Here is a 26,606-nt window from a genome sequence, read left to right as displayed (position 1 = left end):
ATAAGTGGTAACTACCTAAAATTCTTTGTAATCGAATGGATATGTTACAAATAGTTTTGCACTAATGGACCCAGATGAAGTGCTAATTTACATATTCATTTTTATGAGTGAAAAAAGCACTCTTTGCTTTGCAAAAAGCTTGTGCTAACAAGTCTCAAATGGCTGGTTGATGGATGGTTGAATCAGTCTCATTTCTGTCTACACACAAGCCTTCCAGTGTCCTAATGTGCATAAGAAATACAGGCAGGCTGTTTCAATAGGTTTGCAAATAACTTGAGCATGCTTTCCAGTCTACTTTGCTCAAGCTAAAAAGCAGGGTTCAAAAGAGGAGCCAGTGGCTGAGAAAACTTGTGTGTGCACTATCTAACTATATATGTATCCACCCATGCATACCATTAAACAACAACTACATTACTCAGTAAAATTATGCAGGCAAATATCAATATGTTGACAGAATGCCAGTAAAGAGGCATTTCAAGTTTTATGATCTTGCAAGCTTAGTCTGTGAAGTTGTAATTTTTGCCCTCATAGTGACAAAGTGAATTGACTATGTGAAATCCTGACCACATTTAATTCTTGGCAAAACTTCTGCTGATTTCAATGGGGGCAGGATTTTTTTCTGTAGCCTAGAAATAAGATCCAAGAAAGAGGGGAAAGGTAAAAGTTTTTAGTTATGTTTTGTGGCCAGATATATATTATAATATTCATTGCCTTAAATAGTGTTTTCCCAGCCCATCATAAGCAAAGCGAAGCCACAGCTCTTAAAGACACACTTCCTGCCACTGATGGATAAGCTAAAGAAAAAAGCAGCAGTGGTTGTATCGGATGAAGAACATCTAAGAGCAGAAGGCAGAGGTGACATGTCGGAGGCTGAACTGCTCATCCTAGATGAGTTCACCACTTTGGCACGGGACCTCTATGCCTTCTACCCTTTGTTGATTAGATTTGTGGACTATAACAGGTATGTGGAGAGGAATAGGTCAATGAATCTTGTAAAATCTTCCTGTTCATTGATACCAGCTCTTGTCCCTTGATATGCTTAGCACTGAATTAAAGTAGCTTTTGCTCAGCCTGCCAGTCTTGAAGTTGCTCAACCTGATGCTTTATGACTTTTAGGAGGAGCTGGGATCTTTTTCAGAAGAAAACTGAAAAAAAAGGTGTAATCCAAATCTGTTGCATTAGACCTAGGATTAATGTAAAAGGATTTTAGGGGTTTTGAAATAGGACATCAAAAAGCCGCTGCTACCAGAAAGGGTTAAAAGCATGCATGCTTGGTTTTGTTGGCTTGTATCCTTGTAAAATGCTGAAAACTGATTTCAAAGCATAAAGCCAGTGAGGATCATCTGCATTTCCACCCTTCTACCAAATTTTAGGGCAAAATGGCTGAAAGAGCCCAACCCTGAAGCAGAAGAATTGTTCCGCATGGTGGCTGAGGTCTTCATTTACTGGTCAAAGTCTCATGTAAGTAATTCCTTGGTAAATACTTGTTTTAATTAGGTTTCTTAGTAGGCAGATCAATTATTTAGTAGTTGTGTTTGGGAAAACACATTTAATGACAGAAGTGAAACTGCAGGTGGGAAGGTATTAATGACTTTCAGTTTTCTGACACTTTTGAAATGCCTGAGTAGCTAGGAGAGTTGATGGGTGTTTTGTAGCATAGTAACACTGATTGTAGATATTTTTATATAAATTCTGGTTTGTTTGTTTGTTGTGGGTTTGTTTGTTTTTGGTTTTGGTTGGGATTTTTTTTTTAATCTATTAAGCTCATTGAGGTCTGTTTCATTACTGTTTCTTTTGTTTTAATCAGATATTTTCACACTCAAAGCCTTTTTATAACCAGGATGTATGGCTACTAAATTAGTAGTAGTTGTCTCATTAAAGTCCATTTCCCTAAATGGTACAGTCTGTTTGCTTGAGCCTCTTGGCAGAGTTACGATAAAAATCATGTGGAAAGGTCCTCAACACGACTAGTGGAACAAGGGTTTCCTGAAGGAAACGTGCAGCTCTATTTACAGTCACTTAATTTGTGTTGCAGTGTAGATTTGTATTTCTTTAATAAAACTTAAAGGTATATAATTCAATTATTAAGCCTAGGTCTGTAGCAGGACTGAATGAAGGAAAGTCAGTAAGTGTTCTAAGAGCAAGGAAGTAGCAAATATGTCTTACAAGTAATTCTCCGAATAAAATATTTTTTTCCTAGATCATACTATTTCATATTTCATAAATTTTACCAGTTAAGGATTTCGTCTTAATTCCACTTCTACAAAATTTACCCTTGGTTCTCAAGTCTGATTCCTCTGGTTCATATGCAGGAACCAAGGGGTCTGCATTAAGACCTAACCAGGCACCATCACTGACGATGCTTAAACAAAAATAAAACGTGATTCATGTGAATGCTGGAACAAAAAGAAGGAAAAAACCAAAAGAGACTAAATACTCTCAGGCACTGGATCTCTGTATGGACTGTTGTCTATACTAAATTTCTTTTCTGCCATAACTTCAATTCTCTCAAGTTTGGGAAACAAGATGCCTTATTATTTGTTGTGGGTTTGTTTGTTTGAATTTGACTGTAAGAATTTGACTGTAAGATTTATTATAAACATTGCTGTGCACAGAAACTGGTTGGCCAGTAGATGGATACTGGATCATCATAATACTTGTGTATTCATAAGTTCAGTCTTTTATTTAAAGTTTCTTATGTACCTGAATACAGTGGGATTTATAATGGGGGAAAAAATGGAATGGATGATTTACTAGTAAGGGAAAACCCAGACAGTATTTTATTTTGAATTAGAGGAGGAGTGAGATTTTTATCATAGCTGTTTCATAGCCAGAGAAACATTTCTTTCTCTCTAACTTAGGAAAAAAACCCAACAAACAAAACACACAACCCCCTGAGCTATGTCATGTAAATAAAGCTGGAATCCAAGGCCATTACTGAGTATCCATTAATTTTTTCTGTGCTTGTCTTACCTTGTGGATTTTACAAATTTCCAGTTAATTTATATTTTTATTTAAGGTTTGTTTAGATAGATTCCTCATATATCGTAAGTTCTTCTAACTGAGATCATCTGTATATTTCCAGAATTTCAAAAGGGAAGAGCAGAACTTTGTGGTACAAAATGAAATCAACAACATGTCTTTCCTTATCAGTGACACCAAGTCTAAGATGTCCAAGGTAGTGTAAAGATTTTTGTATTTTTTTCTCTTTGCAGATGGTAAGGAGACAGGAGGACTCCAGAGAAGCACTTTTTTTTTCTTTTTCTTTTGGTAACGATATCTGTTGAAAACATTGAGTTGAGAATCAAACGTAGTCGTTGTTTGAGAAACACAGTGGACTTTGAAGATATTGGTGCAAAATATTGGCAACAATATAATGGCTGTTCCACTGGATAGGGTTGCAGCTGTATAGGTAGTAAGGAAATTGTCAAGCCAGAGACAAGTACAAAGTTGCTAGTACAATTCTTTCATTTAATATTGGATTTTTTTTCATCTTTGCTTTATGCTGCAGGCAGCAGTTTCTGACCAGGAGAGGAAGAAGATGAAGCGAAAAGGTGACCGGTACTCTATGCAGACCTCTCTCATTGTGGCAGCACTGAAGAGATTACTTCCCATTGGCCTAAACATTTGTGCTCCTGGAGACCAAGAGCTAATTGCACTGGCCAAAAATCGATTCAGTATGGTAGGTGCTCTTCTTGCACTTCTAAAAGGTAGAAATATTTTACTAATGAAATTCTTTGAATATTTTCCCCCATGCTCATTCTTACAGCGTGACACAAATAACCAAGGCTATAATTCTGTTACATAAAGGCACAATGGGTGACTATGGTAGATAGTAATCTACATATTGTTCTCATTTTCAGGGCATGAAACCTTTCAGTTTGGACATACTTATTTGCTAAATGATGAGTATATGAATAGAGATGACATCCTTAAATTAAAAGTTATTTCTCTCTCTTAATTTTTAATGCTAAATTGTGTTTGTTATATTTTATGAAGCTTGAATTTGGAAATGCAAATAAGAACTGGATGTTTCCTAATTTTTATGCCCAGTAGCATAATTAATTCCTGTTGATCACTCTGATGTGAATGCAAGAATTTCTGTAGGGATAGACTGTTTTAAAAGTGATCCTTCTAGGAGTAAACTCACAGTGCAATAATGTGATTGTAATTTGGAATATACTCCTTTCTCAAGCTGTGCTACTTTATACACCCTAGCGAGTTATATGACCTTCGGACAGCTGAACGGAATGTTTATAAAAGATCTCCAAAACAAACAGAAATCAAATCAGAAAAGGCTGTGTTCATGATAGTGGCTTCGTGTGGTCAAACGTTGGTTAAAGTATGTGTATATATATATACATGTAATTTTAATTCAGACTTGCATTTAGTGCATTGCTGTGGACAAATATGAATGATGCCATCCAGAACTTGTTCCTATGAGTTTGCATGTGGCTAGCTCTGGCCTGGTACAAAAAGACATATTGCCACTGAGATTTTCCCCAGTCTTCCACATTGTCAGTTTTATTCATCATCTGAACTACGCCCAAGGTTGACATTTATATGAACCACATCTTTTCTTAATTACCTTCTATTCCTAATTTATATGATTTGTAATTTATTGACAGAAAGATACTGAAGATGAAGTACGAGATATCATCCGCAATAATCTTCATCTCCAGGGCAAGGTAATTTATATGCAGTTTTTAAACATGATTTTTTTTCCTTTGAATTCATTTGTTGGTGCCATATAATGACAACCTGCCTTTGTTCATTAGGATAACTTGTAGTCCTTTTTCTCTTCTGTCAAATAACTTGTTCATGTCAGTTGTTACATGTCAGGTTTTTAATGTGTTCATATATGCATTATATACAATAACATGTGGCCCTTCAAATCTCTGCCTATGCACACCATTAATACGAAATTGGAGGTGGAAGCAAGATCTATCACTGTTTAAACTCTACCTTCTATTATCCGGGACAGAATCTGCAAAATGCTCAGTTACTTTGTATCAGTTTGAAATGTAAAGGAAAAGGAAGCTGCCACTTCGGCATACTCTGTGAAGTGAAAACTCTCCACTTTGCTCAGTTTTGTTCCTGTTTTTCAGCCCAGGGAAAAGAAAGTATTTTGGAAAAAGTGTAGATTTTTGTTATCGAATTCCAATTAGTGCCAGATGAATAGCCCTAGGGAAAAAGTCCTGAACTGGCCCAGTGTAGTTGAATGGTTTTATTAATGCTTCAAATAATGGCAAAGAAGAAGCCATAATACGGAATTGTAATAAAATGATGTACGTTTCTTCTTTATTGAAGGAAGATGGAATCGGACCTATGGATTGTGCTTTATTTAGGATTGTCCTTTACCTCCTCCCCCTGCCCCACCTTTTATTCACTTCAAGGAGAAAACTAACTAGTATTTCCTGTGCTCATTAAATGGTTACAAGAGAATAAACATGTGAGTTGGAAATCTGGCTTTTTTTTCTGAAAGGGTATTTAAGAATCATCCAGAAGTCTAGATTCCACAGCAATTCAGTGCACGGCAATAAATGTTTTGGTTTTGTTTTTTTCTTTTTAAATTACTTGTTAATGGGATGGTTTTTCCTGAATAATATCTGAAGATTAATTTTTCTCCCATCTTATGTTTTCTGTATATCGCTGCAACGTCAAGCAAGATTATGTGGAGGTTGGGGTTTCTGGGAGCTCACAAGAAGATACATAATTTTGCAAAGCTAACAACATTTTTTATAAAATATTACAAATAAAAGTCCAATAGCTTTAAATTATAGGGATTGCACATAGAAAAGTTTACCACTGAAAACAAAAGATCTGGTTAAATCCTAAAAAAAGCTTGAAATACTTATCCTTATATAGCAAATATTGTTCTATACTGAGAAGCAGAAGAAACCACACAGGCAAAGTACTAGGGAGAAAAGAGCATTTATGAAGATCTTAATGAGCAACAGCACTTAAGCAATGTGCATGCCATGAACATACAAACCTTGAATGTGCTGTGATTTTGTGTGTGAACTTCAGTAATGTTTTCTTAATGATGAAGATAAGTATTTCTGTTCTGACATTTTCAGTATGTGTATGTCGCCATTTTGTGAGCCATGCAGTTGTAAGTCTTGCCTGGCATTTCATGCTGCTTCTTAGCACTTGTCCTCCTGTTTTAAATACTTCAGTTTCTATTTTGTTTCTTTAGGGTTACGTTCTGCATACTGCTATTAAGAAATTTCTGTCTGTTACTGCTTTGTTGCCCTGGAGTAATGATACTTCTTAATACCTTGATCTGTGCTTTCTCTTCAGAAACTCCCTTTGCTTCAATTAAAAGTTTGCTGTTGTTCAGCAACGTATCACCTCCTCTGTTTATAACACATAAGAATAAAAGTACTTTTAAATTTCTTATATTGATGAAATTTCACGGTGCCTTGATAATTAAGAAGAAAGTAATCATAGCTAATCCAAAGTACACATTGATGGATTTTCCAGTTGTAAACTTTTCAGCAGTGACTTTGGGTTTTCCTAATTGTAAAATAAATTCCTAATGGAAGATGACAGTTCTGAAAGGGAACCACGTAATATGTAGCTAACAAAGCTAAATAGATACTGTAGCTATCTTTATTTTATAGCTATCGACATATTGCTTTACTAACTTTGAAAAGCTCTGGTTTTGACCTGTATGTGAAAAGTAGTCAACTCAACTATGGACAAAATACAGCATTTCTAGGACTTCAGAACTTCAATTTATTATTGCATTTATTATCTTTATTATGATTTGTTACCTATTACTAAGTAGTTTGTTCTCAGTGGCTTGAAATATATTTTTTCATGAATCATTTAGCACTGACGCATTCTAGAGTTCACAACAAACCTGTGTATAATTTAATTATTTAAAAGTATAATGTATAAAGTTAAATTCAGCAGTAATTTACAAAGTACAATATAATTTATTCTGTAATTCTCTGATGTCATTAGTATTCAGTCACTATCGTGACTGAATCAAGTACATGTCAGATACAGCCGAGTATGATGCTTCTTGTTAAGAAAAATGATGCCATTATGCTATATGCATACACTACCCTTTTGTTGTCTGATTGAGTCAGACATAAAAGGAATGTAGGCCAAATGGTCTTATAAATTTAAATTATTATTTAATGTTATGAATTAATATGTAACTTAGTTATAATGGTGTTTGTGTAAGGTGGCTTTCAAAACAGAGGAAAAATACTACTACTTGGAAAGGTTGGTTTTCTTCCAACCATAGCAACATTCTTTCTTCAAATGGTGTTTTCTGATAACCACTTTTGCTTCTCACAGACACCATGTTCTGTCATCTATGTTAGAGCTAAAATGTAATTTATCTTGATTTCTTTTTGGAAAACTGCACTGTTTGAGAATCATCCTTCTGAATCTTTAGCTATTAATGTTGTGGCGTCTATTTCATGCATTTGTGCCTTTGTCTACATTTGTCTTCACCCTGTTTCTGTCTTTCCTTTCCTTGCATGCCTGCATGCTGTTACTCAGTACCGAGCCTTTTATTTCAAGAAATTGATGACGAAACTTGCATTCATTTTGACATGGATGAAGCTCAAGTCACCAAAATCTTCTTCCAGCCATGCTAATTCACACCTTGAAATGTCAACTACTCATACCCTTAGAAAACTACCTATACAAAAAAGCTGTACCTTGATAGAATGTGAGGAGTCCTCAGATCAAAAGACATCTCCACCTGTGATTAAAAAGTCTTTTGTGGACTATCCAATCATGATGATCCAGTCAAATGCTCACACAAAGACTGTGGATGTGACAGTTGTTAAGAAATGGAAAAGCCGAAAGGTGGAAGAAATGCCTGCCAATTGTGGCTTTCTAGGTTGTAATAAGCTATTATTGGGCGACTGTGTAAGTTTATAATCATTCCTGGAACTTCAGTAAACTGTGTATCATAAGATGTTTTGTGGAGGTGAATTAGCATTATTGTTTCATCTTAGGCACAGATTGAAATCTGGATCCACAAAGATGTTTTAGAAAAGTAAGTGTTGAGTTTAAGCCCTATTCGAATCTGTAGGGCTTAGGCTCCTAAATACTGTAGGAATCCAGGCCAGTGTGACTTAAACCTAAATTGCACGATCGGGAATGATCACTGGCCACAGCTCTCAGTAAAATGGGTTACGCATTGCATTTGTCTTCAGTGTCATTGGCACAAGAAATGGTTGCAAGGTGGGTTGCATCAGTGTTGATTAGCAGAAGCACTGGGGATACAAAATGAACCAAAAAAGAGATTGCTAATGGTAAAACAGAGAATCACAGATCACTGAAATGGAAAAAATGAAATGTAAAGGGAAAAATAAGAAAAGACATTTTGCGTCATACAGTTCTTTATAATTTGTGGGCTAATAAGCAAATGCATCTTGAATTCATTTTTCATAAATTAACTTTTCATTTTTTAGCTAGTAGTCAGTAAAATTAGGATTTTCTAACAATTGAAAAAAATTAAAATGACAAAAATAGACATAAATAAGACTAATATCACTAATTTCCATGACTGAAAACTAAGTAATCTCAACTAGTAGAGCAACAACTTCATTGTTGTTTGGTTTAATAACTGGAAAGTCAGTGTACAAAGTTATGTCTGTCTGTCTGCCTCACGTTCATACCCTTTCCTCAAATAATATATTCATTGCTGGTGCCAGTGCTATTTGTTGGCCCATGATCATTTGCTCTTTGTATGATTATTAGACTTTTAGTTCTCTGGAAGCTCTCAAGAAACATTGCACAAATCAGTCTTTAGTTTTGTTCTCCCAGTCAGTGTAGTGGACATTGTATGGGTTAGCGATGTAAAGGTGTGGGTTAACTGTATAAAGTGCTTTGTTGTCCTTTGAAGCAGTTTCCGTACTAATTAAACTGTTTGACCCTACATTTGGAACATTTTGCCTTGGTGACATGTGAAATCTTTCTCCTGCAGCTTGAGGATCCCGCCATTAGGTGGCAGATGGCACTTTACAAAGATTTACCGAACAGGACTGAAGATACCTCAGATCCAGAGAAGACTGTGGAAAGGGTCCTTGATATAGCTAATGTACTGTTTCACCTGGAACAGGTTAGACACATTTTCCCAATTCCATTGCTACTTAATCTAAACAAAAGTATTCAGCCTTTCATTTTTCATTTGTACTTTCACCTGCTGTATTTAATGTTATATTCTTTTTTCTTTCTTTCGATGGCTACTGTTTACGTGCTTTGCCTTGTGTTTTGTAATCCAATATTGTGGTCATATTGATCACGCAGTGTGTTTGCAGCAGATCCAACAATCATTTATACGGAAAAAGACTAAGAAAGTGATACCTATGTTTTACCTTCCTTCTGGTACATTTCAGCTAGCAGGAAGTAATCACTAAATTTTCCATGGGCCATGAAATGTGAGTAAAAAACAACTTAATTATTGGAAAAAATGCCTTTTTTCAAGGCATTTTTCCTCAGTTGGGATTCTTGAATTATTGAAGTAGCAAGAAACTTAAATCTACCTACATAAATACCTGGTTAGAAGCTGCATATTATAGCTGTGTGGAGTAGAACAGTCAGATGATTTGATACACAACTTCTCTAGTGATGGCTTTAGAAAGCCATTTACTATGTACTAGTTAAAAAAATTGTAAGAAGAATGTCCTCTTGACAAAATCTGTATGGAAGTTTCTGTGAATGTGGGCACGAATATATGCATTTAGAAAATTAAACTGGCATTGAAATGCAGAAAATTCTTGATAATCTGGAAGTTTTAGCAGGACTACTCTTTGGTCCAGCAAACTGCTTGCATACGTGAACTCAGACTCGTTCAAGCTGGTGCAACGGTGAATACAAACCAAGATTAAGCTGGCCAGCTCAAATACTATTTGCTGCATTCAAGAAATAGTAGAAGCAGGTGGAGGAATGATTTTTCTGAGAAAATTCTGGCAGAATCTTTAACTTGTTTCAGAATCTGGCATGAAGCTCTATTGTTTTATCTAATATTTTTTGCATAAATATATGAGCTTCTCCTGTGACCTGGACTACAGTAACTTTCATTAAAAAAAAATCTCTAATTTATTTTGTGTCCTTCTTCCCACTAGCACTGATAGAATTTTGTCTTTTGTCTCTCTGATTAAACTTGTCCCCAGAAATAGGTCAGCCAAGAATAAATGTTGGAAGTTAGGTGTTTTTTGGTTGGTTTTGATTTTGTTTTTTTCCTTCCCTTGGGACAAGAGTCTATTACTTATCTTTAAGTTCTTAATTCTTTAAATTTTGAAATAAAAAAATCCTCTATGTTGATACATTTTAACAGTCAAAGACTACTTGATAAATTTAGTTTTCCCATTTTACTTACCAATTCGTTAGCTATTTTGCACTTTAGATTTGTTCTGTGTTTTCTAGGCTTTCTTTTTTAAAGTGTACTGATAAACAGCATGTTACCTTGAAGGGTATTCCTAGTGGCAGAGATGAACTCTGCTGGTTACACAATAAACTGACTGCATATAAAATTTGCTCAGGGTTTATTTTTTTTCCTTTTCAAAGAACAGTTGAGAATTCAAGGCTCCCTTATCCTCTCATTAGATTAGTTAGTTTCACTCAGAAGCTTGTGTAGGTTTTCAGACCCCATGTCAGGAAGTTTCCATACTGTGATGAGATCACTGGTTCAGTCAAGTAGGAATCTGATATGTGAAAGTGTTTGTATGTGCACTGTGCAGCACTTGATAGCTAAAAGTGACTTTCAGAGATCTTGGAATGCACAAAGTGTGTTGATGTGAATACCTGTGTCCCAGCTGTTGCATCACACAACTCTTCTTCATATAGTTTGCCAGCCTTAATATGGACTTGCAAGTTCAGCAGCCTTACACAATTTGATAGAAGAGGATGAAGAGGAGTCACTAAATTTTACCTGTTAGTGAATATGTGTGGAGCAAGCAAAAAGTGATAGAATGTGGGAGTAAATCCATGGCAATCACAGTTAGCCTACTAGAGAGAGAGAGACAGGAGGATGGGTGTTGATTTGAAAGGGTATAGGGTGGCTGTGAGGAAGAAGGAAAAGTAGAGGAAAGCTAGAAACTTGGGGGGCAAAAGGTCTGGTCTTTTACCCTGGTTTTATCAAAGTGAACCGAGCTGAAAGGAAATTGATTAGCACGTACAGAGTTGCATAATTCATCATTAGACTCTTGTATTTGAGTTCAAACAGTTCAAACACAATCTCTTGATTTCTGGCATTTTAGCTATACCATCATGTATATAAATTGGTTAAGCTTGTGTAATTTGGAGAAATTGTTCAAGGGAGTGAAACCCAAGGTATATGATCCTTGTGTTTTCCATGTTCTGTCATAGGATCTATCTCACAGCATATAGAATCCAGTAGTACAGAACAGGATGGATTCCCATTTTAATACCAGATTGACATTTCAGATCAATCCTTCTCATCAGACTTAAACAATGACTTATAGTGAAGTAAATGCTGGCTGCTCTTATTCTGGGTACTTTGCACCTATTTGTTTAAAGATTTGGCCCCACAGCTTTACTTATCTTCTGTAGACAAGTGCTCAGGTGCTTTCATTACTGAAATCGGTAATTCAATGTCTTTAAAAATAATGAATATGTGAGCACTGGGTCTGTTTTTATGATAGTCTTGAGTAATCCTTTGCTTTCCATATACAAATACTCTGTTCTCCATATGTGCATACTCCGAATGCTTTCCTTATTGCACTGGCAAAGATAGTTCATTCTTTGTATTTTCTTTTCATGCGCAGCTAACTTCTTTGTTTTTATTATTTTCAGAGATCTGCTTGCATAAGCCGAGGCTTTTTCTTTTGGGAAAGTATAGAGAGTTTTATAGTTGTTTGTGAAGATATTACTAATTACCTTACTTTCACATTTGGGTTTGTCTGACTTCTAAATTATTAGCACTGAATTTTTTTTGTGACTGTAAATATGTTTGCAGTGAACGCTTTTCTATCCTGTCTCTTAACAAATATTTTTCATTTGTATTTTATCTTTTGGAAGGAACTTGTTTTAGAATGTCACCATTTAATCTTACAAGTGTAATTATCCATTTCACTGAATGCTTGGCAGTATTTTAGTCTGTTTAATTAAATGTTTATCATTTAACTATGAATAATTGTTTGTATTTCACTAAACTAGAAAAGTCCTCTTGGTTAACTATGTTTGGATTGAATATTGAGTCTACATAAACATCCTAATCACTACATATTTTAAACAAAATGCTTTATTTTATTACAAGGGAGAATCACCAAGTCTTTCAGGGCAGAGATGCTAACTTCCATTGACTCATTTGATGATGTTGGGAGGCAGAGGAGCTATTATTCCACTAGCACAGTTGTCCGTAATAGAAACAAACAAAACCCCCACAAACAAAGAAACAGCCCCACACAAAAGGCATCCACCCCCTTAGCTCTACAAGAGTTGTCTAGGTTAAATCAAATGATAGAAAGAGAATATATCTGAAGACAGAGCTGTAATATTTTGAAATGTAGTTGAAGTGTGTTGGAGTCTCTCGTGTTCATTCTAGCTGTGCAGATTCATGGAAGGGATTTAGTCCTAACTACGTCTTCATGCCTGTCTCTCATTTTTAAAGTTGATTCCTTTCCATTGTAGCTGGTCATAGTAAATATTACAAATAAAAGACTAATTGTATTTAAGATGATTCCTTTAAAAGTATTGTCTGAGGCAATGTGAAGGTGCACAATTTGCCTGTACATATGTAAAGAGTTACATATAAAAGATAGAAAGAGTGAAGATTCTTTGTATTAGAAGTTAAGATTTCCTGAGACGTGGCCTCAATGATGGTAATATGCTATCTAAAAGATATAAGAAGTAGGATGAAGTAAAAAAGGAGAATATATCATACAAGGAAAGGGAGATTTTTGCTTTTATTTTCTAATTTCTGATTCTACAATTTGGCTGATCACTTGAACTCTGTCTAGAACACCTTTTCCCATCTATTATTCTTCTGTTATCTTTCCACTTGATTTATCTGTTATCTCACGTTTTTATTATTATTACTATGCCCAGACAGTAGGGACATTGCCACATTGTTTATTTTTCCATGTGTATTTTATGTAACAGGTTGAGCATCCTCAGCGGTCCAAAAAAGCAGTGTGGCATAAGCTGCTGTCTAAACAGAGGAAAAGAGCAGTAGTTGCCTGCTTTAGAATGGCACCATTGTATAATCTGCCAAGGTAAGCGCTATATTTGTTCTATCTTTCACAAATGCATTTATGTTCATACAGTGCTATTTGGTGAGATCAAAAGGAAGAAGAACATGTAAACTGGTAATTGATAAACTGTGTGGTAATGTACTTTGTATATTACTTTCTTTTCATAGATCTAATTATTTTCTGCTAATATATTGTCTGAAAAGAATAATAAAAAGTATAATTTTAAATTTCTGGTTCTCTCCTCCTGCTGTTATTCCACCTGTTCGCCCTGGTATGTTTTCTTTTGTGAAAAGTAGACACCTTTCATAGGAGATAAATGCAGAAATGGACATATTGGTGTCACTGTAATATCATCTTGGGAGATAAATTTCCTCCTAAGCCATGGTATAGCTCTGGAAATATGAGTTACCTTCATTATTAGATGCTAAATGTTCTATATGCAGGAAATAAACGGATACTATTTATCTGAAAACTTGTCTATTTATTGTGCACTTTTGGGAAGAGCATTCTATTAGACAAGAAATATATGTACATACTCTAGGTGTTTCACACCTTTTCCTGTGGCTCCTTTTCTTCTTCTTTCTTGTTCAGTAGAGAATGGGATCTATAGTCAAGCAAGTTTCAGAATCCTGAGATTCTGGAAGGAATGAACATTCAGAAAAAGTAGACACATCTGTTTTTTCATGCAATTGCTGAAAATAATTTCCAGAACACTTGCATCTGATCCTTTCAACATAATAATATTCTTGGTTTTTCCCAAAAGTACGCATATTACTACTATTACCAGTTAGTAGGATGAATCTTAAAGTCTGTCCCAGGAAGCACAAGGGCATACTAGCTTGAAATGAGGCTGCTGTGACGGTTGAAAACAGAACAAAGATATTTCCACCTGTAGCTGTTTTTAGTTTAACAAGTAGGTCACCTGCGTATAACTAGCATTCCTGTATATTTTAATTATACTTCTTCCTTTTCAGTATAATAGGCTGGGAGTTGTTTAAAAAAATTAAGATGTTTGATAAAATTCTTCATGGAGAACTGGTTGTCACACAGTCCATTTTGCACTGAATCCTCAAGAAAAAAAAACAAAACCCAGTAAACATCATCATTGGCTTACCCTCTTTTCCTTAACCTCATCATGCACTTAATTTCATGGAGTTTGGAAAAAAAAAGGAGTATCATTTTAGATATGCAAGTCTAATCCTGAACATTAAAAAAAATGCAATTATTTGAGCACAAACCAAAGTTATCTATTGCTGTTATCCTGATATTTAAATTAAAAATAATATGAAAATATTTTATTTTAAAAATAAAACTCACTAATGTAGCAAAATAATTTATTTTATTTCTTATCTGTGTTTAAATTTCTATAAAGTTCTTTTTATTATCTGTTCCTAAAATCATTATTATTACATTTTAATACCAGTTTTACAAGTTAATGGGACACAGTTTTGAATAGAACATTTTAATGTAAACTTAATTTTTAAAATAGGTGCTTTTGGCAGGTTTTACTATAGAAATTTTGCTTTCCTTTTAAATCTTAGTTGTAGTGACTGGACAGTTCTTCAAGCTAAATGAAATTCATGTGGACCAAATCTTCTCTTTAAAAGTTTACAGCTTTTGTTTTAAATGTCCCTTTTTAGGCACCGAGCCGTCAATCTCTTTCTTCAAGGCTATGATAAATCTTGGATTGAAACAGAAGAACACTATTTTGAAGACAAACTGATAGAAGACTTAGCGGTACGTCTGGGTGCAAAGGGTTGTGGGAATGTACTATGAGTTAACATTCATCTTGTATAATAATAATTATAAGTCTGTGAGATACATAAGGTATCATCTAAGCTATCTCTACCCAAAGGGGTGAGCTGTAACCAAGTCACTCTGACAGTGTGTTAAAAATTACAAGTGATGGAGATTCCAGAACCCCCTCAGGCAGTCTGCTTCAGAGCTTCAGTAACCTTTTATAAAGCTTTTTAAACTTTTGCCTAAATCACTCGCAGTTGCTGTCATTCCTCTATCTCTTATCTTCTGCCCTGTGGAGAAGGGGAAAAGCCTATTCCCTTCTTTCTTTGCAGTTAACCTTTATGTATTTGAAGGCTTCATAACCCACATTAAAGCCATTTAAGTCAAAAGGTTAGAACATGAAACTAAAGGAATTCTAGTCTTAGAATAATCAGTCCCTCAGAAGCAGACAGAGTCTGCTGGTTCTTCGCAGAAGAATCCTCTTGTCAGGGAGGTGAGGATTTTTCCCAACGGTAAAGTGTTAGAGCCATGTCTTTAGCCTGGTAAATCCCCAGGGTGATTTTTCAATAAAGCCTTGTGTCCTCATCCCTTACAATTGTCTCTCAGAAATGTAGTTCTTTCTAGGGTTGGGCAAGAACTAGTACTAGGAAATGATTCAGTCCCTGGGAGGTCCAATAGAACACAGTCTGAGATCAATCTTTTTATTTTGAGGAGAGCCTGCTCTCTGCAATAGAGACAGGAAGCTAACTGGAAAATTGTTATTAGAAAAAAACAATAATTTGCTTTTACTGTTTAAAGCTTATGCTTAAAACCAGCTGCCCAAGTTGTGAACAATTTTGAAAATAAGGATCAAAATAGTGAAAGGAAGATCAGCAGCAATGAGCTCAAAACAAGCAGACCATGGAAGTTCATTTTTGCCTGCACACATGCAGAATTCATTTCTTGTGGCATCCTCATTGTATCATCAACGCATTGTGAAAAAGCCAGAGACTTCTGCAAATACTTACTTTGTATGCAACCTTTTAAGCTGATATCTTCATGTGTCCCCACACACTGCAAATGTTTTAAATACTGCATATTCATTGCCAAAAATAGTTATGTTTTAGCAGTTGAGAGCATGTGTGTGTAGATATGGAACGTGGAACAACATAGCTCTTTGCATGAGTGTATGTATGTGCAGGTATGTATGTGTGAAGTAATAATCCAGCATGATCATTTGGTTACACTGTGGCATAAAGGGTTGTCTCCTTATCTCCTCTAAGAAACCATATCTTTGCTAAGTTTATGAAGAACTCCTTGCCGGCAGGTAGCTTATGTGAAAAACTGTCTTAGAGAAGACAGAAACAGACTGGATTGGCTGCTATATCATCCTTTAGTAAAGGACTACAGGCATTCCCTTGTAATTCCTCAAGCATACAGATAAGTGAGTCTCCAGCGCCCTCTTAAGGAGAGATGTATTACACCTTTCATTCAAAAGAGCAAACAAAATTCTATGTGTCTTTTAAATAAATTTCTATCACATTCTTGCTGCTTTAGAGCACTCTCCTGGAGTATGAGAGTTTGAGGTTCTACTGTTCAGCTCTGTGGAACTGACTCAGATTGTTGTGTGGTCCTCATGAAAGATGTGGTTGTGATGCTGGTGAAAGTTCTCCGTCCCTCTTAGAGAAACTGTACCCTGGTGTAGTAAGGAATTAAAGATTTATTGGACTGTCGAAATGGAATCACAGCCCCGGCCGTGGTGGCAGAACTTGTCTGGAAGGGGAGAAAGGAGGAGCCTTGGGTTCGCTAATGTATGCTTGAAGGATTGTCTGAAGTTTCTGAACTGTTCACATATTAGGTAGAAATCTGGAACAGTCCAGGGCCCAGAAACTATAGCCAAGACTTCCTGTCCTTTAACTCTGTGTAGTCAGTAAACTACAATGTTGTATGCCGTAGTATGTTCTTTCTCAATACTGAGAATCTTGAACTCTCTTTTCTGCTATGTAAAAATAATTTAAAGGAAGAAATGCAGTAAAAACTACCTCCTTCCTGACTTGGCCAGATCCAGGCAATTTATAGACCTGTGGTAAGGGCTTTTTCTGGGATGTGAGAAATGAGTGTTTGCGTCCCCTAAACCAGAGGACTGGACCAAACTTGCAGTTTTGTTCCCTGAATCTTCTGTCCTTAAGTCTATTATACAAAAGTGGCACTACTTCTTCCGCCTCTGTATATTAAAAGAAAAAAGTATACACAAGTCCTCTATTTGAGGAGCTTAATTCTGCTGATTATTAGTTCTGATTCAACAGATCAAGTCTCTAAGAGAACTAGATTTTTAACATTTGATATTAAAATCATAGGATATTCAACACTGTCTTTATTAATAGTTAAAATGCTTCTGCTTTAATTAAAAAGGTTATATGAACACTTAAGCTTATGTGATAAAACTGTTGATTACTTTTGTTGGTAGGCATTACTGGACATAATTTATAAGAACAATATGTTTAATGGACATTTAATAATTAGATTATATAAAAATTAAATCTTTTAAAACTCCAACATTTAGAAATGGCAACTAAAACTTACCAAACTTATTTGTTTTATCCTCTTATGTTACATTCAGTTAAAGCTTTTTATTTTACACTTAAATAACTATAGGGCAAATGTCTCAAAACATTGAAAATTAAGAATACTTATTTCCCAGAAATATCAGAAAATCATTAGTTCTAGTGTTCATGCTATGCCTAATAATAAGTTCTAGTTAACTCAGTCATTGGTGAATTTGATCCTTCATTTAATTTGAGTTAAATCTATTAAAACTAATAACTTGTATTAAACATTAATACAAGTTCTGTCCTTTTGCTTTGTGAGTTTTGATAACATTGGAGAGGTATTCTGGTTGATAACATTACCAAGTATAGAATGCTGCCATTTAATTAAAGAGAAAGGTCAGCATCTTAAATGAGATTGAAATAAAGAGCAGGGGAAGACTACCATAATAGTGAGATATAACTAGAGTTATAATTTGTTCAGATCTTGTTATTGATGCTGAAAATATTGTCACATATTGCAAAATGTGAAATGAACCTTGTATGGCCATCATAGACTAGTGTGTGAAACAATCATTGTGCATATGTGTCAACTAAAGTGAATTCTCAGCTGCAACCAGTCACGAGCGGTGTTCCCCAGGGCTCAGTTTTGGGGCTGGTCTTCTTCAGTATCTTTATCAATGATCTGGATGAGGGGATCGAGTGCACCCTCAGTAAGTTTGCAGACGACACCAAGTTGGGCAGGAGCGTTGATCTGCTCGAGGGTAGGAAGGCTCTGCAGAGGGACCTGGACAGGCTGGATCGATGGGCCGAGGCCAACTGTATGAGATTCAACAAGGCCAAGTGCCGGGTCCTGCACTTTGGCCACAACAACCCCATGCAGTGCTACAGGCTTGGGGAAGAGTGGCTGGAAAGCTGCCTGGCGGAAAAGGACCTGGGGGTGCTGGTTGACAGCTGGCTGAACATGAGCCGGCAGTGTGCCCAGGCGGCCAAGAAGGCCAATGGCATCCTGGCCTGTATCATAAATAGTGTGGCCAGCAGGAGTAGGGAAGTGATCGTGCCCCTGTACTCGGCACTGGTGAGGCCGTACCTCAAACACTGTGTTCAGTTTTGGGCCCCTCACTACAAGAAGGACATTGAGGTGTTAGAGCGTGTCCAGAGAAGGGCAACAAGGCTGGTGAAGGGTCTGGAGAACAAGTCTTATGAGGAGTGGCTGAGGGAACCGGGGTTGTTTAGCCTGGAGAAAAGAAGGCTGAGGGGAGACCTCATTGCTCTCTACAACTACCTGAAAGGAGGTTGTAGCGAGGTGGGTGTCGGTCTCTTCTCCCAAGTAACTGGTGATAGGACGAGAGGAAATGGCCTCAAGTGCCAGGGGAGGTTTAGATTGGACATGAGGAAAAATGTCTTTACTGAAAGAGTAGTTAAACATTGGAAGAGGCTGCCCAGGGAAGTGGTTGAGTCCCCATCCCTGGAAGTATTTAAAAGAAGTGTAGATGCGGTGCTTAGGGACATGGTTTAGTGGGCATGGTGGTGTTGGGTTGACGGTTGGACTCAATGATCTTAGAGGTCTCTTCCAACCTTAATGATTCTATGATTCTGTGTTTGGTACAGCTGAGTGGAAAAGGTGGCCTTCACAGGCACATAAGAAGTGTAGTACATGTAGAGATCTATAAGCATTCCCACAGGAATGTATTTGACACTAGCACACACAATTTTTTTCTTAATAGGCAAAACAATCTGTTTTCCTTATATCTGTCATGTGGCCAACCCTTCCTTATTGCTAACAGATAACATCTGACATTATAATGATTTCTTACTTGGGCAGTCTTATCAATGCATGCAATTCTTTTATTGTTTATTTCAATTATTTTAGTGTGTACTGCTAGGTGAAAACCAAGAGGAAGAGTGGGCATAATTTATGCAACCAATTTTCTTTGAGCTACCTGATGCTTTGTAGTAAAATATGTCTGGATGAAGCAATTTTGTTAATAACTTGATATGCAAAACTTACTTTCTGAAATGTCTTTTGGAAAAAGACAAGAATTCAGAGGACAGATTTTGTATAGATTCTTTTCAAAACACTGCTTTGGTGGTTGCCATTGTAGTATTTAGGACTACATTTTTCTTTTAGAGTGAACTAACTAGAGCTGTCTAGATTAGTTTGCTGAAAGCAAAATAATCACATGGAAAAAAAAAAACATTTGTGTGTGTATATATGTTATTGAATGATATATAATATTCTTTATACATTATTGATTTGTCATCTTCTAAAATTCTACATCCTGCCAGCATTACTATTGTTGGTAGATATGGCTCTTTCTGTCTAAAACTATTGGTGAGCTTCAAGTTTGGATTTCTTCTCCCTTAAAGCCTCTCAGTGTTCCTCAGCGAACATTACACCTCGCATAAGACTTGGAACAGAGCATTCTAATTTTTAGCTGATGAAGCTTGTTAACATAGAGAGGAACAGACAATATAATAGTGTCATGGTTTAACCTTAGTTGGCTACTGAGCACCACACAGCCACTCGCTCACTCCCCCCGCCTGCCGGTGGGATGGGGGAGAGAACTGGAAGAGCACAAGTGAGAAAAACTCGTGGGTTGAGATAAAAACAGTTTAATAATTGAACTAAAATAATAATAATGTAATAATAATAATAATAATACACAAAGCAAGTGATGCACAGTACAATTGCTCACCACCTGCCAACCAATGCCCAGCCAGTCCCTGAGCAGCAGCCCCTCCAGCCAACTTTCCCCAGTTTATGTACTGAGCATGACATCACATGGTATGGAATGTTTCTTTGGCCATTTTGGCTGTGCTCCCCTCCCAGCTTCTTGTGCACCTGCAGCCTTCTCAGTTGGTAGAGCATGGGAAACTAAAAAGTCCTTGACTAGTGTAAACATTACCTAGCAACAACTAAAACATCGGTGCCTTATCAACTTCGTTCTCATCCTAAACCCAAAACACAGCACTGTACCAGCTACTAGGAAGGAAATTAACTCTATCCCTGCCAAAATCAGGACAAATAGCAAATGATGGCATCTAGTTACCACTCGTTCTGGATAACAGCAGTAAAAGATTGAAGTTATTTTCAGAATCTAGGGAAGAGGGTTAGTTTTTATGAGGAGAGGAAATCCAAAGCTTTGCAAATGGTATTGTCTTTGTAAGTCTTCATGGTCATAAACACGGTCAGGATTCAGGTTTTTCATACTTTGCTTGGAACTTGTTTCCTCCTGGTTGTCCAAATCAAAATTACATATGTGAGTATTTAATGTTTAATGAATTGCATAGAGTAAAACATTTGAATATCCTTTTAAAATCTTTTTTCCCCTAAAGAAACCTGGGGAGGAACCACCGGAAGAAGATGAAAGCCTTAAAAGAGTTGATCCTTTGCATCAACTTATTCTGCTATTCAGTCGAACAGCCTTGACTGAAAAATGGTAAGGGTGGTGTGAGAGACTGCAGAGTACGTGCAGATTTTCAGATTACTCCTGTATTTGAAGTTATACATGTCTCTGTTCAAGTGAGATTGCATAGGCTAGGCCAAACATGTGCGTATGTACATATGGTGAGTTTGAATTACACTCAAACCTCTCTAGCCTGTGGTACGTAGAGATTTTAACATGACTGATAATATTATGAGATGTAAGGAGTTTTCTACAGACAAATAGATGCCCCTTTCTAACATAAATATGCTAATTTTTTCATAGTTATGGATTCTGTGTTCAGGACTTGCTACACCTCTCTCTTTTGTCTGTGTTCCCTATTGACAGTTACATTCTGAATGTGAAATATAAGTATATTCTAGGTATAATTGAAAAATTAACTATGTTCTCATCATTGGAAGCTGAATTTCTGAATTTCTGAGCTGTCTTTACTTTTCAGTTTGTATTAGTTAATCAAGTCCTCACTTTCCAGAAAGACTTTTGTAATTCATTATGAGCATAGAAATCCTTTAAAAAGATTTTTAAGGTGCTTAAAAATATTTTGGTGCTCCAATTCTACTATAATGGCTCTAATCTTCCTCATTTTCCCTTTCATCTCTCTATTAACCAGCAAATTGGAAGAAGATTTCCTGTATATGGCTTATGCTGACATTATGGCAAAGGTAACTTTTTTGCTATTTTTTACATCTTTTCTGTTTTAATAAAATTAATGAAGAAGATCAAGAGAAATTATGTGTAAAGTGATGGAAGGCTTAGCCCCCCCCACCCCTGACTTATCAGTAAATGTTTTCTTTCTACATGGTATCAGAGCTGCCATGATGAAGAAGATGATGATGGTGAAGAAGAAGTGAAGAGTTTTGAAGTAAGATTATACTTCTGTTTTGTTTTTCTTGTCACGTTAGACATTATTTCATAGCTTCCAACTGACATTTATGTTTCTTGGTTCATGGCTTACTGCAGCTTATTATGCCAGTGAACTGCATGTCAGAAGCTGGATTGGCAGATATGAGTCACCAGATTCATAGTAGTAAAACAAAAACCTGTGTAGTGTCATATAATATAAGATTATATAGAGAGTAATTTAATGGCTCTTACATGTTTATCTGATTGATTTTAACTTTTTAGTTGCTGAAGAGAAACATTATAGGTAGTAACTTATTCTGGAAGTCTGATAATAACAGGCTGTATCTTGTAAAATATCACGTCCTACCTTTAGTTTGGATGGTTAAAATACAGAAATAATACTGCTTGTTGCAGTAGTCATTCACATTCAGTACCAGTAATTTATACAGTATTTTTATGTTTACATATATATTAGTGCTTCTTAGTAAAAGGTGAGCTTTTATTCATCAATACTGCCAAGATTTTTCTTATGCTGAGAATAGGAAATCTGTATTTATTGTTGTTTAATGTTGAGTTTTTAGTGATCATCACTATATAAGTAAACACACTTACATGAGTTGATTACAAGAGTAAGAAATGAGTCCTTGTCATGTGTTTGCTTTGGGATCTGTCTCTCTTTTTCCATTAATAAAATGGAGTTTACAAGAAATTTGTCTGTTCTGAGGGGCACTGAGGGAATTAGCTTGTCAATATTTTTAATATTTTAATATATTCTAGCATATTATAATTCTGATATTAAAAGTTGTCTTATCTTTCAAATAAATTAATACTTATATTTAGTATCTTTACTAAAACACAGAAACATGAAATACATGCTTTTATTATTTCTTTAAAATATTTCTAAATATACTGATGGATTTGATATGAAACTACCTGTGCTGTTTTGATTTTTGAGGAGTGGTTTGGGGCGTGTTTACTTTTACTCCCATTGTTTTGTACACATCAAATGCTCTGTATGTTTTCTACATGCATGAGATAGCACTGAATTATTTAAGTACGTATTGCCTATTTGGCTGTATACAGAAATCAGAAAGAATACCAATATCAAATTATTTTCAGTCACTCAGATGTTCTAGTCCTGTTGAGTTACAACTAAAGTACCCAATATATACATTTCTGTTTCTTGGTAAATATCTTAAGTATGAATCCAAATTTCGGTGCTCTTTTTTTTTGTTGTTTTTGTTTTGTGTTTTTTTCCTGGAAATGCAATGTATGACGTATCATTGGCTAAACAAAGAATATTTATTTCTGTAAGCTTTTTTCAGTTAGCCCCTGCATGCTTGTTAGATACCAGAAGTCTTGTGCTTCTAAATGTGAAAACTTATAAATTGGAAGTCATTGAGGTGAATGAACAAATTTATCAGTATGGGATTTATTAGTGCCCCTTACCTAAATTATAATGGGTTCCTTGTTCAGCATTCAACCTTATCTTTTGAGAGAAGATCCTATTAATTTGTTTCTCATTATTATTTTTTCTGTAGCTATGAAACTTTTGTTCAAATAATGTATTAATCTGTTCAAAAGACAATTTTGTGTATGTATTTGGTCAGTCACCTGCAGAAAAAAATTTTGGAGTTCTTTTTCTTATTACTATTTCGCTTCTTGTCCTTGCCCTTCCTTAAGGTGACAGGATCACAACGCAGCAAGGTAAAACAAAAAAATATGTGTGTATTTGTCTGGGTCTAATTTTGTGATTTTTTTAGGCCCAACATCTCGGATAAGTTCAACTAAAGGGTCTTGAAAATGTTTTTAACATTTCAGTTCCAGCATGACATCTCTACCAAACCCTTCTTGTGCACAAACTGTTTTTAAAGACTCCAAGAATTATTTATGCAAAATATGTCATATAAGATTACATTGCCATTTTGGGGAAAACAGAGTGTCATTTGGCTTGTTCATATTGTTTTGCTGTTCTTGCCTTTTGTGCATCAGTTATCTTCTTTCTGGTTATAATTTCATTTGAATGATTAAAATCATTTATTTGGCTCTTAAGGGAAAGCAGTTGGACTTTTCTTCTATATCTTAGCAGACATGCATTTCTGATACAGTAGTAGAATTCTATTTCCAATGTTTGTCACAGAGAGAGCATCAATTATATTATAGTTTATCTGTGATTCAGATCCTTTGGAACAGGCTGAGTCCATAGCCTTCATTGTTGTTAGTATTTGATAGAAACTCCATAACTACTCCATACCTGAAGTGATTCCTAGTTGTTCCATGTTTTCTCTAAAAGCATGGAGGCAATAGCTCTGAAATTTCACAGTGTTAATTTTTTTTAGTGACTCAATTGCTTACACAGTCTTTTGTCTCTCATCATGAAAGTCTCACCATTTCGTTCTAAAAGATGGCCCATGGCTTAAGCACCAGCCTACTTGCCTACTTCATGCAAGTAGAAGTCTCAGTTCCCATTGTTGACTTAGGCTGCTTGCTGATAGCACCACAATGTTGATGTTCTGAGAGGAGATAGGGTGTGTGGAGTAGCTAATTTTTGGTTCTGAGGTGTTTAAATATAGTTATTTGTGGTGTGGCTAATGACAGCTAGACTAAGTAGAGATGACTTGCTTGAGATTGGGAATGCACAGATTTAGCTGATGGTCAGACTCCAGTCAGGTAGCTTCAAAGTCCATTGCCTATGGCAGTATGGGGAACAATTATAACCTTCTCCACTGAAAAGAGCAAGATGATTTTGGTGTTTTGTTTGCTAGCGCTTCTATTAACATTCAATTCACAAAAGAAAGAGGTTCCCATACAGCTGTGGAAAGAGAAGATGTATTCCAGGATCAACTTCACTCTTACTCCTTCAAAAGTTTGCACAGATCTGTTCCACCTTCATAGGATAAAGGCATTATTCTGGAAGATGAATGCGCTCACACAGATTCACAAAAAGTTATTTAAAAGGTATTGTAATTGCCACAAACACAAAGTACATACTACAAAACCCCAAAGGAAGTATATAAGCAATCTAATAGTGTAATTTCTTCTTTGTTTATTCCATTAATTCAGCTATTCAAATACTACATGTCTATCACTCTGCCCACGTGGTTACCATACACTAAATGCTGTACACTCCATAGCAAATCTTCTGTCTTGCTGATTGAGAAGTGTTTGAAAAGGGAAAAAAACCACAACAATAAATAATCCTTGCTTCCTTCATACATGACAGTTGTAAAGATATGAGACCATATATACCAGCTGTGTGTGTATGTGCATTTGTGTGTTTCTTTCTGTCAACCTATCTATCTCAAAGTTCAATGTTGAAGGCACTTCTTTTATTCCATGCTCTGTGTCCATGTGAAAAGACTGACTGTTCAATTTGTATGGGAATAAAACTCTACTGCTCCTCTAGACTTTAAAAATGTGATTGAAGTCCTGAATCTTTTCACAGTCAGAGCAACAGAGACCTTTGGGCAAGCTTAGAATGTGATAAAAACAACGAGTGTATTTTATCGGCAATTTTCATGCCCATATCTCATGCAGTGTAGTCTCACTTTTGTACAAATAATCCATATTGGGATCACTGTGTGCGCAGTAGGGAGGTCACAATATAAACCCACAATACAGTTGTCTGTGCGTTACTATGTGCCTGTCTTGCATTTGCCTGCTAGTATTTGCTTTGAATTATTATGATTATCTTTGCTCCTTGCCCTTTGTCTCCAAGTTAACTTTCTATCATATTGAACAGACGCTCAGTTGACTCCCTGTAGAGTTGGTGTCACTGTCCCCCTTGATTCTATCTGATAGGAAATCTTTCCAATCAAAGTGTTTCACTAGCTGAATGCAAATAGGTTTCTGCATTTGAGTCACTAACTCTACTGGTTTGCTACATATTAATGTGCTCTAAATATGTGTAGGATGGGAACTCAAAAAAAGGAATCAAAACCCAGCTCATCTTTTTAAAATCAATTGGTTTAAATTGGCTCTTCACAGGAAGAAAAGAAATGGGGGGAGATAGAGCTTCCCATGACAGTTTTCTTCATCCCTGTTACTGGTAGCAACTTCGATGACAGACTTTTGTATTCACTAGATTTTTGTCAAAATGATACATTGTGGCGTCACTTACCTCAGGCACAGAAGGACTTGCAAGTTTCAGTACGTACAAATAATGCAACCTTTTAAGGCTTTAGCCCATCAGAGATGGTCACTGTTATCTCTGTCGCAAAGCCTGCGTAAATGGAGTGACCATATACCATGTATTTACAATAAGTAATTATTTTTGTTAAAGAATGATATGAATTAAGGTCAGACTCCATGATCAATGTATCAATTCTTAGGAATTAAACATTGCAATTGGTATGCAAAAATGTGTTTCTCGTTAGTTTTTCCTACCCATAATGGAATGGATGCAACCTATACGTGGTTTCACTCTCCACACCTACAGTATAAGCTATTTATACATAGAATCATAGAATAGTTTGGGTTGGAAGAGACCTTTAAAGGTCATCTAGTCCAACCCCCCCGCCATGGGCAGGGACATCTTCAACTAGAGCAGGTTGCTCAGAGCCCCGTCCAGTCTGACCTTGAATGTTTCCAGGGATGGGGCATCCACCACCTCTCTGGGCAACCTGGGCCAGTGTTTCACCACCCTCAGCGTAAAAGATTTCTTCCTTATATCTAGTCTAAGTCTACCCTCCTTTAGTTTGAAACCATTCCCCCTTGTCCTATTGCAACAGGCCCTGCTAAAGAGTTTGTCCCCATCTTTCTTATAGGCCCCCTTTAAGTACTGATAGGCTGCAATAAGGTCTCCCTGAAGCCTTCTCTTCTCCAGGTTGAACAACCCCAACTCTCTCAGCCTTTCTTCA

At 36.1% G+C, this 26,606-nt stretch overlaps 1 protein-coding gene across 1 annotated transcript in view; it reads left to right on the top strand.

The window, feature by feature from the left end:
* Window positions 1-26,606, top strand: part of RYR2 (ryanodine receptor 2 (cardiac)) — a 338,959-nt gene that overhangs the window by 252,937 nt on the left and 59,416 nt on the right. Inside the window, exons 70-81 of the mRNA XM_009329215.1 lie at window positions 721-961; window positions 1,374-1,461; window positions 3,086-3,178; window positions 3,512-3,682; window positions 4,629-4,688; window positions 8,960-9,094; window positions 13,099-13,211; window positions 14,831-14,927; window positions 20,795-20,898; window positions 21,515-21,566; window positions 21,713-21,766; window positions 23,431-23,454. Coding sequence (XP_009327490.1) covers window positions 721-961; window positions 1,374-1,461; window positions 3,086-3,178; window positions 3,512-3,682; window positions 4,629-4,688; window positions 8,960-9,094; window positions 13,099-13,211; window positions 14,831-14,927; window positions 20,795-20,898; window positions 21,515-21,566; window positions 21,713-21,766; window positions 23,431-23,454 — 1,232 coding nt within the window. The remainder of the gene's footprint in view (window positions 1-720; window positions 962-1,373; window positions 1,462-3,085; window positions 3,179-3,511; window positions 3,683-4,628; window positions 4,689-8,959; window positions 9,095-13,098; window positions 13,212-14,830; window positions 14,928-20,794; window positions 20,899-21,514; window positions 21,567-21,712; window positions 21,767-23,430; window positions 23,455-26,606) is intronic.

The sequence above is a fragment of the Pygoscelis adeliae genome, unplaced genomic scaffold (genome assembly GCF_000699105.1).
Source record: "Pygoscelis adeliae isolate BGI_AS28 unplaced genomic scaffold, ASM69910v1 Scaffold77, whole genome shotgun sequence".
NCBI lineage: Eukaryota > Metazoa > Chordata > Aves > Sphenisciformes > Spheniscidae > Pygoscelis > Pygoscelis adeliae.
The sequence above is the reverse complement of the archived record's forward strand: the minus strand, read 5'-3'. Positions and strand labels throughout refer to the sequence as shown.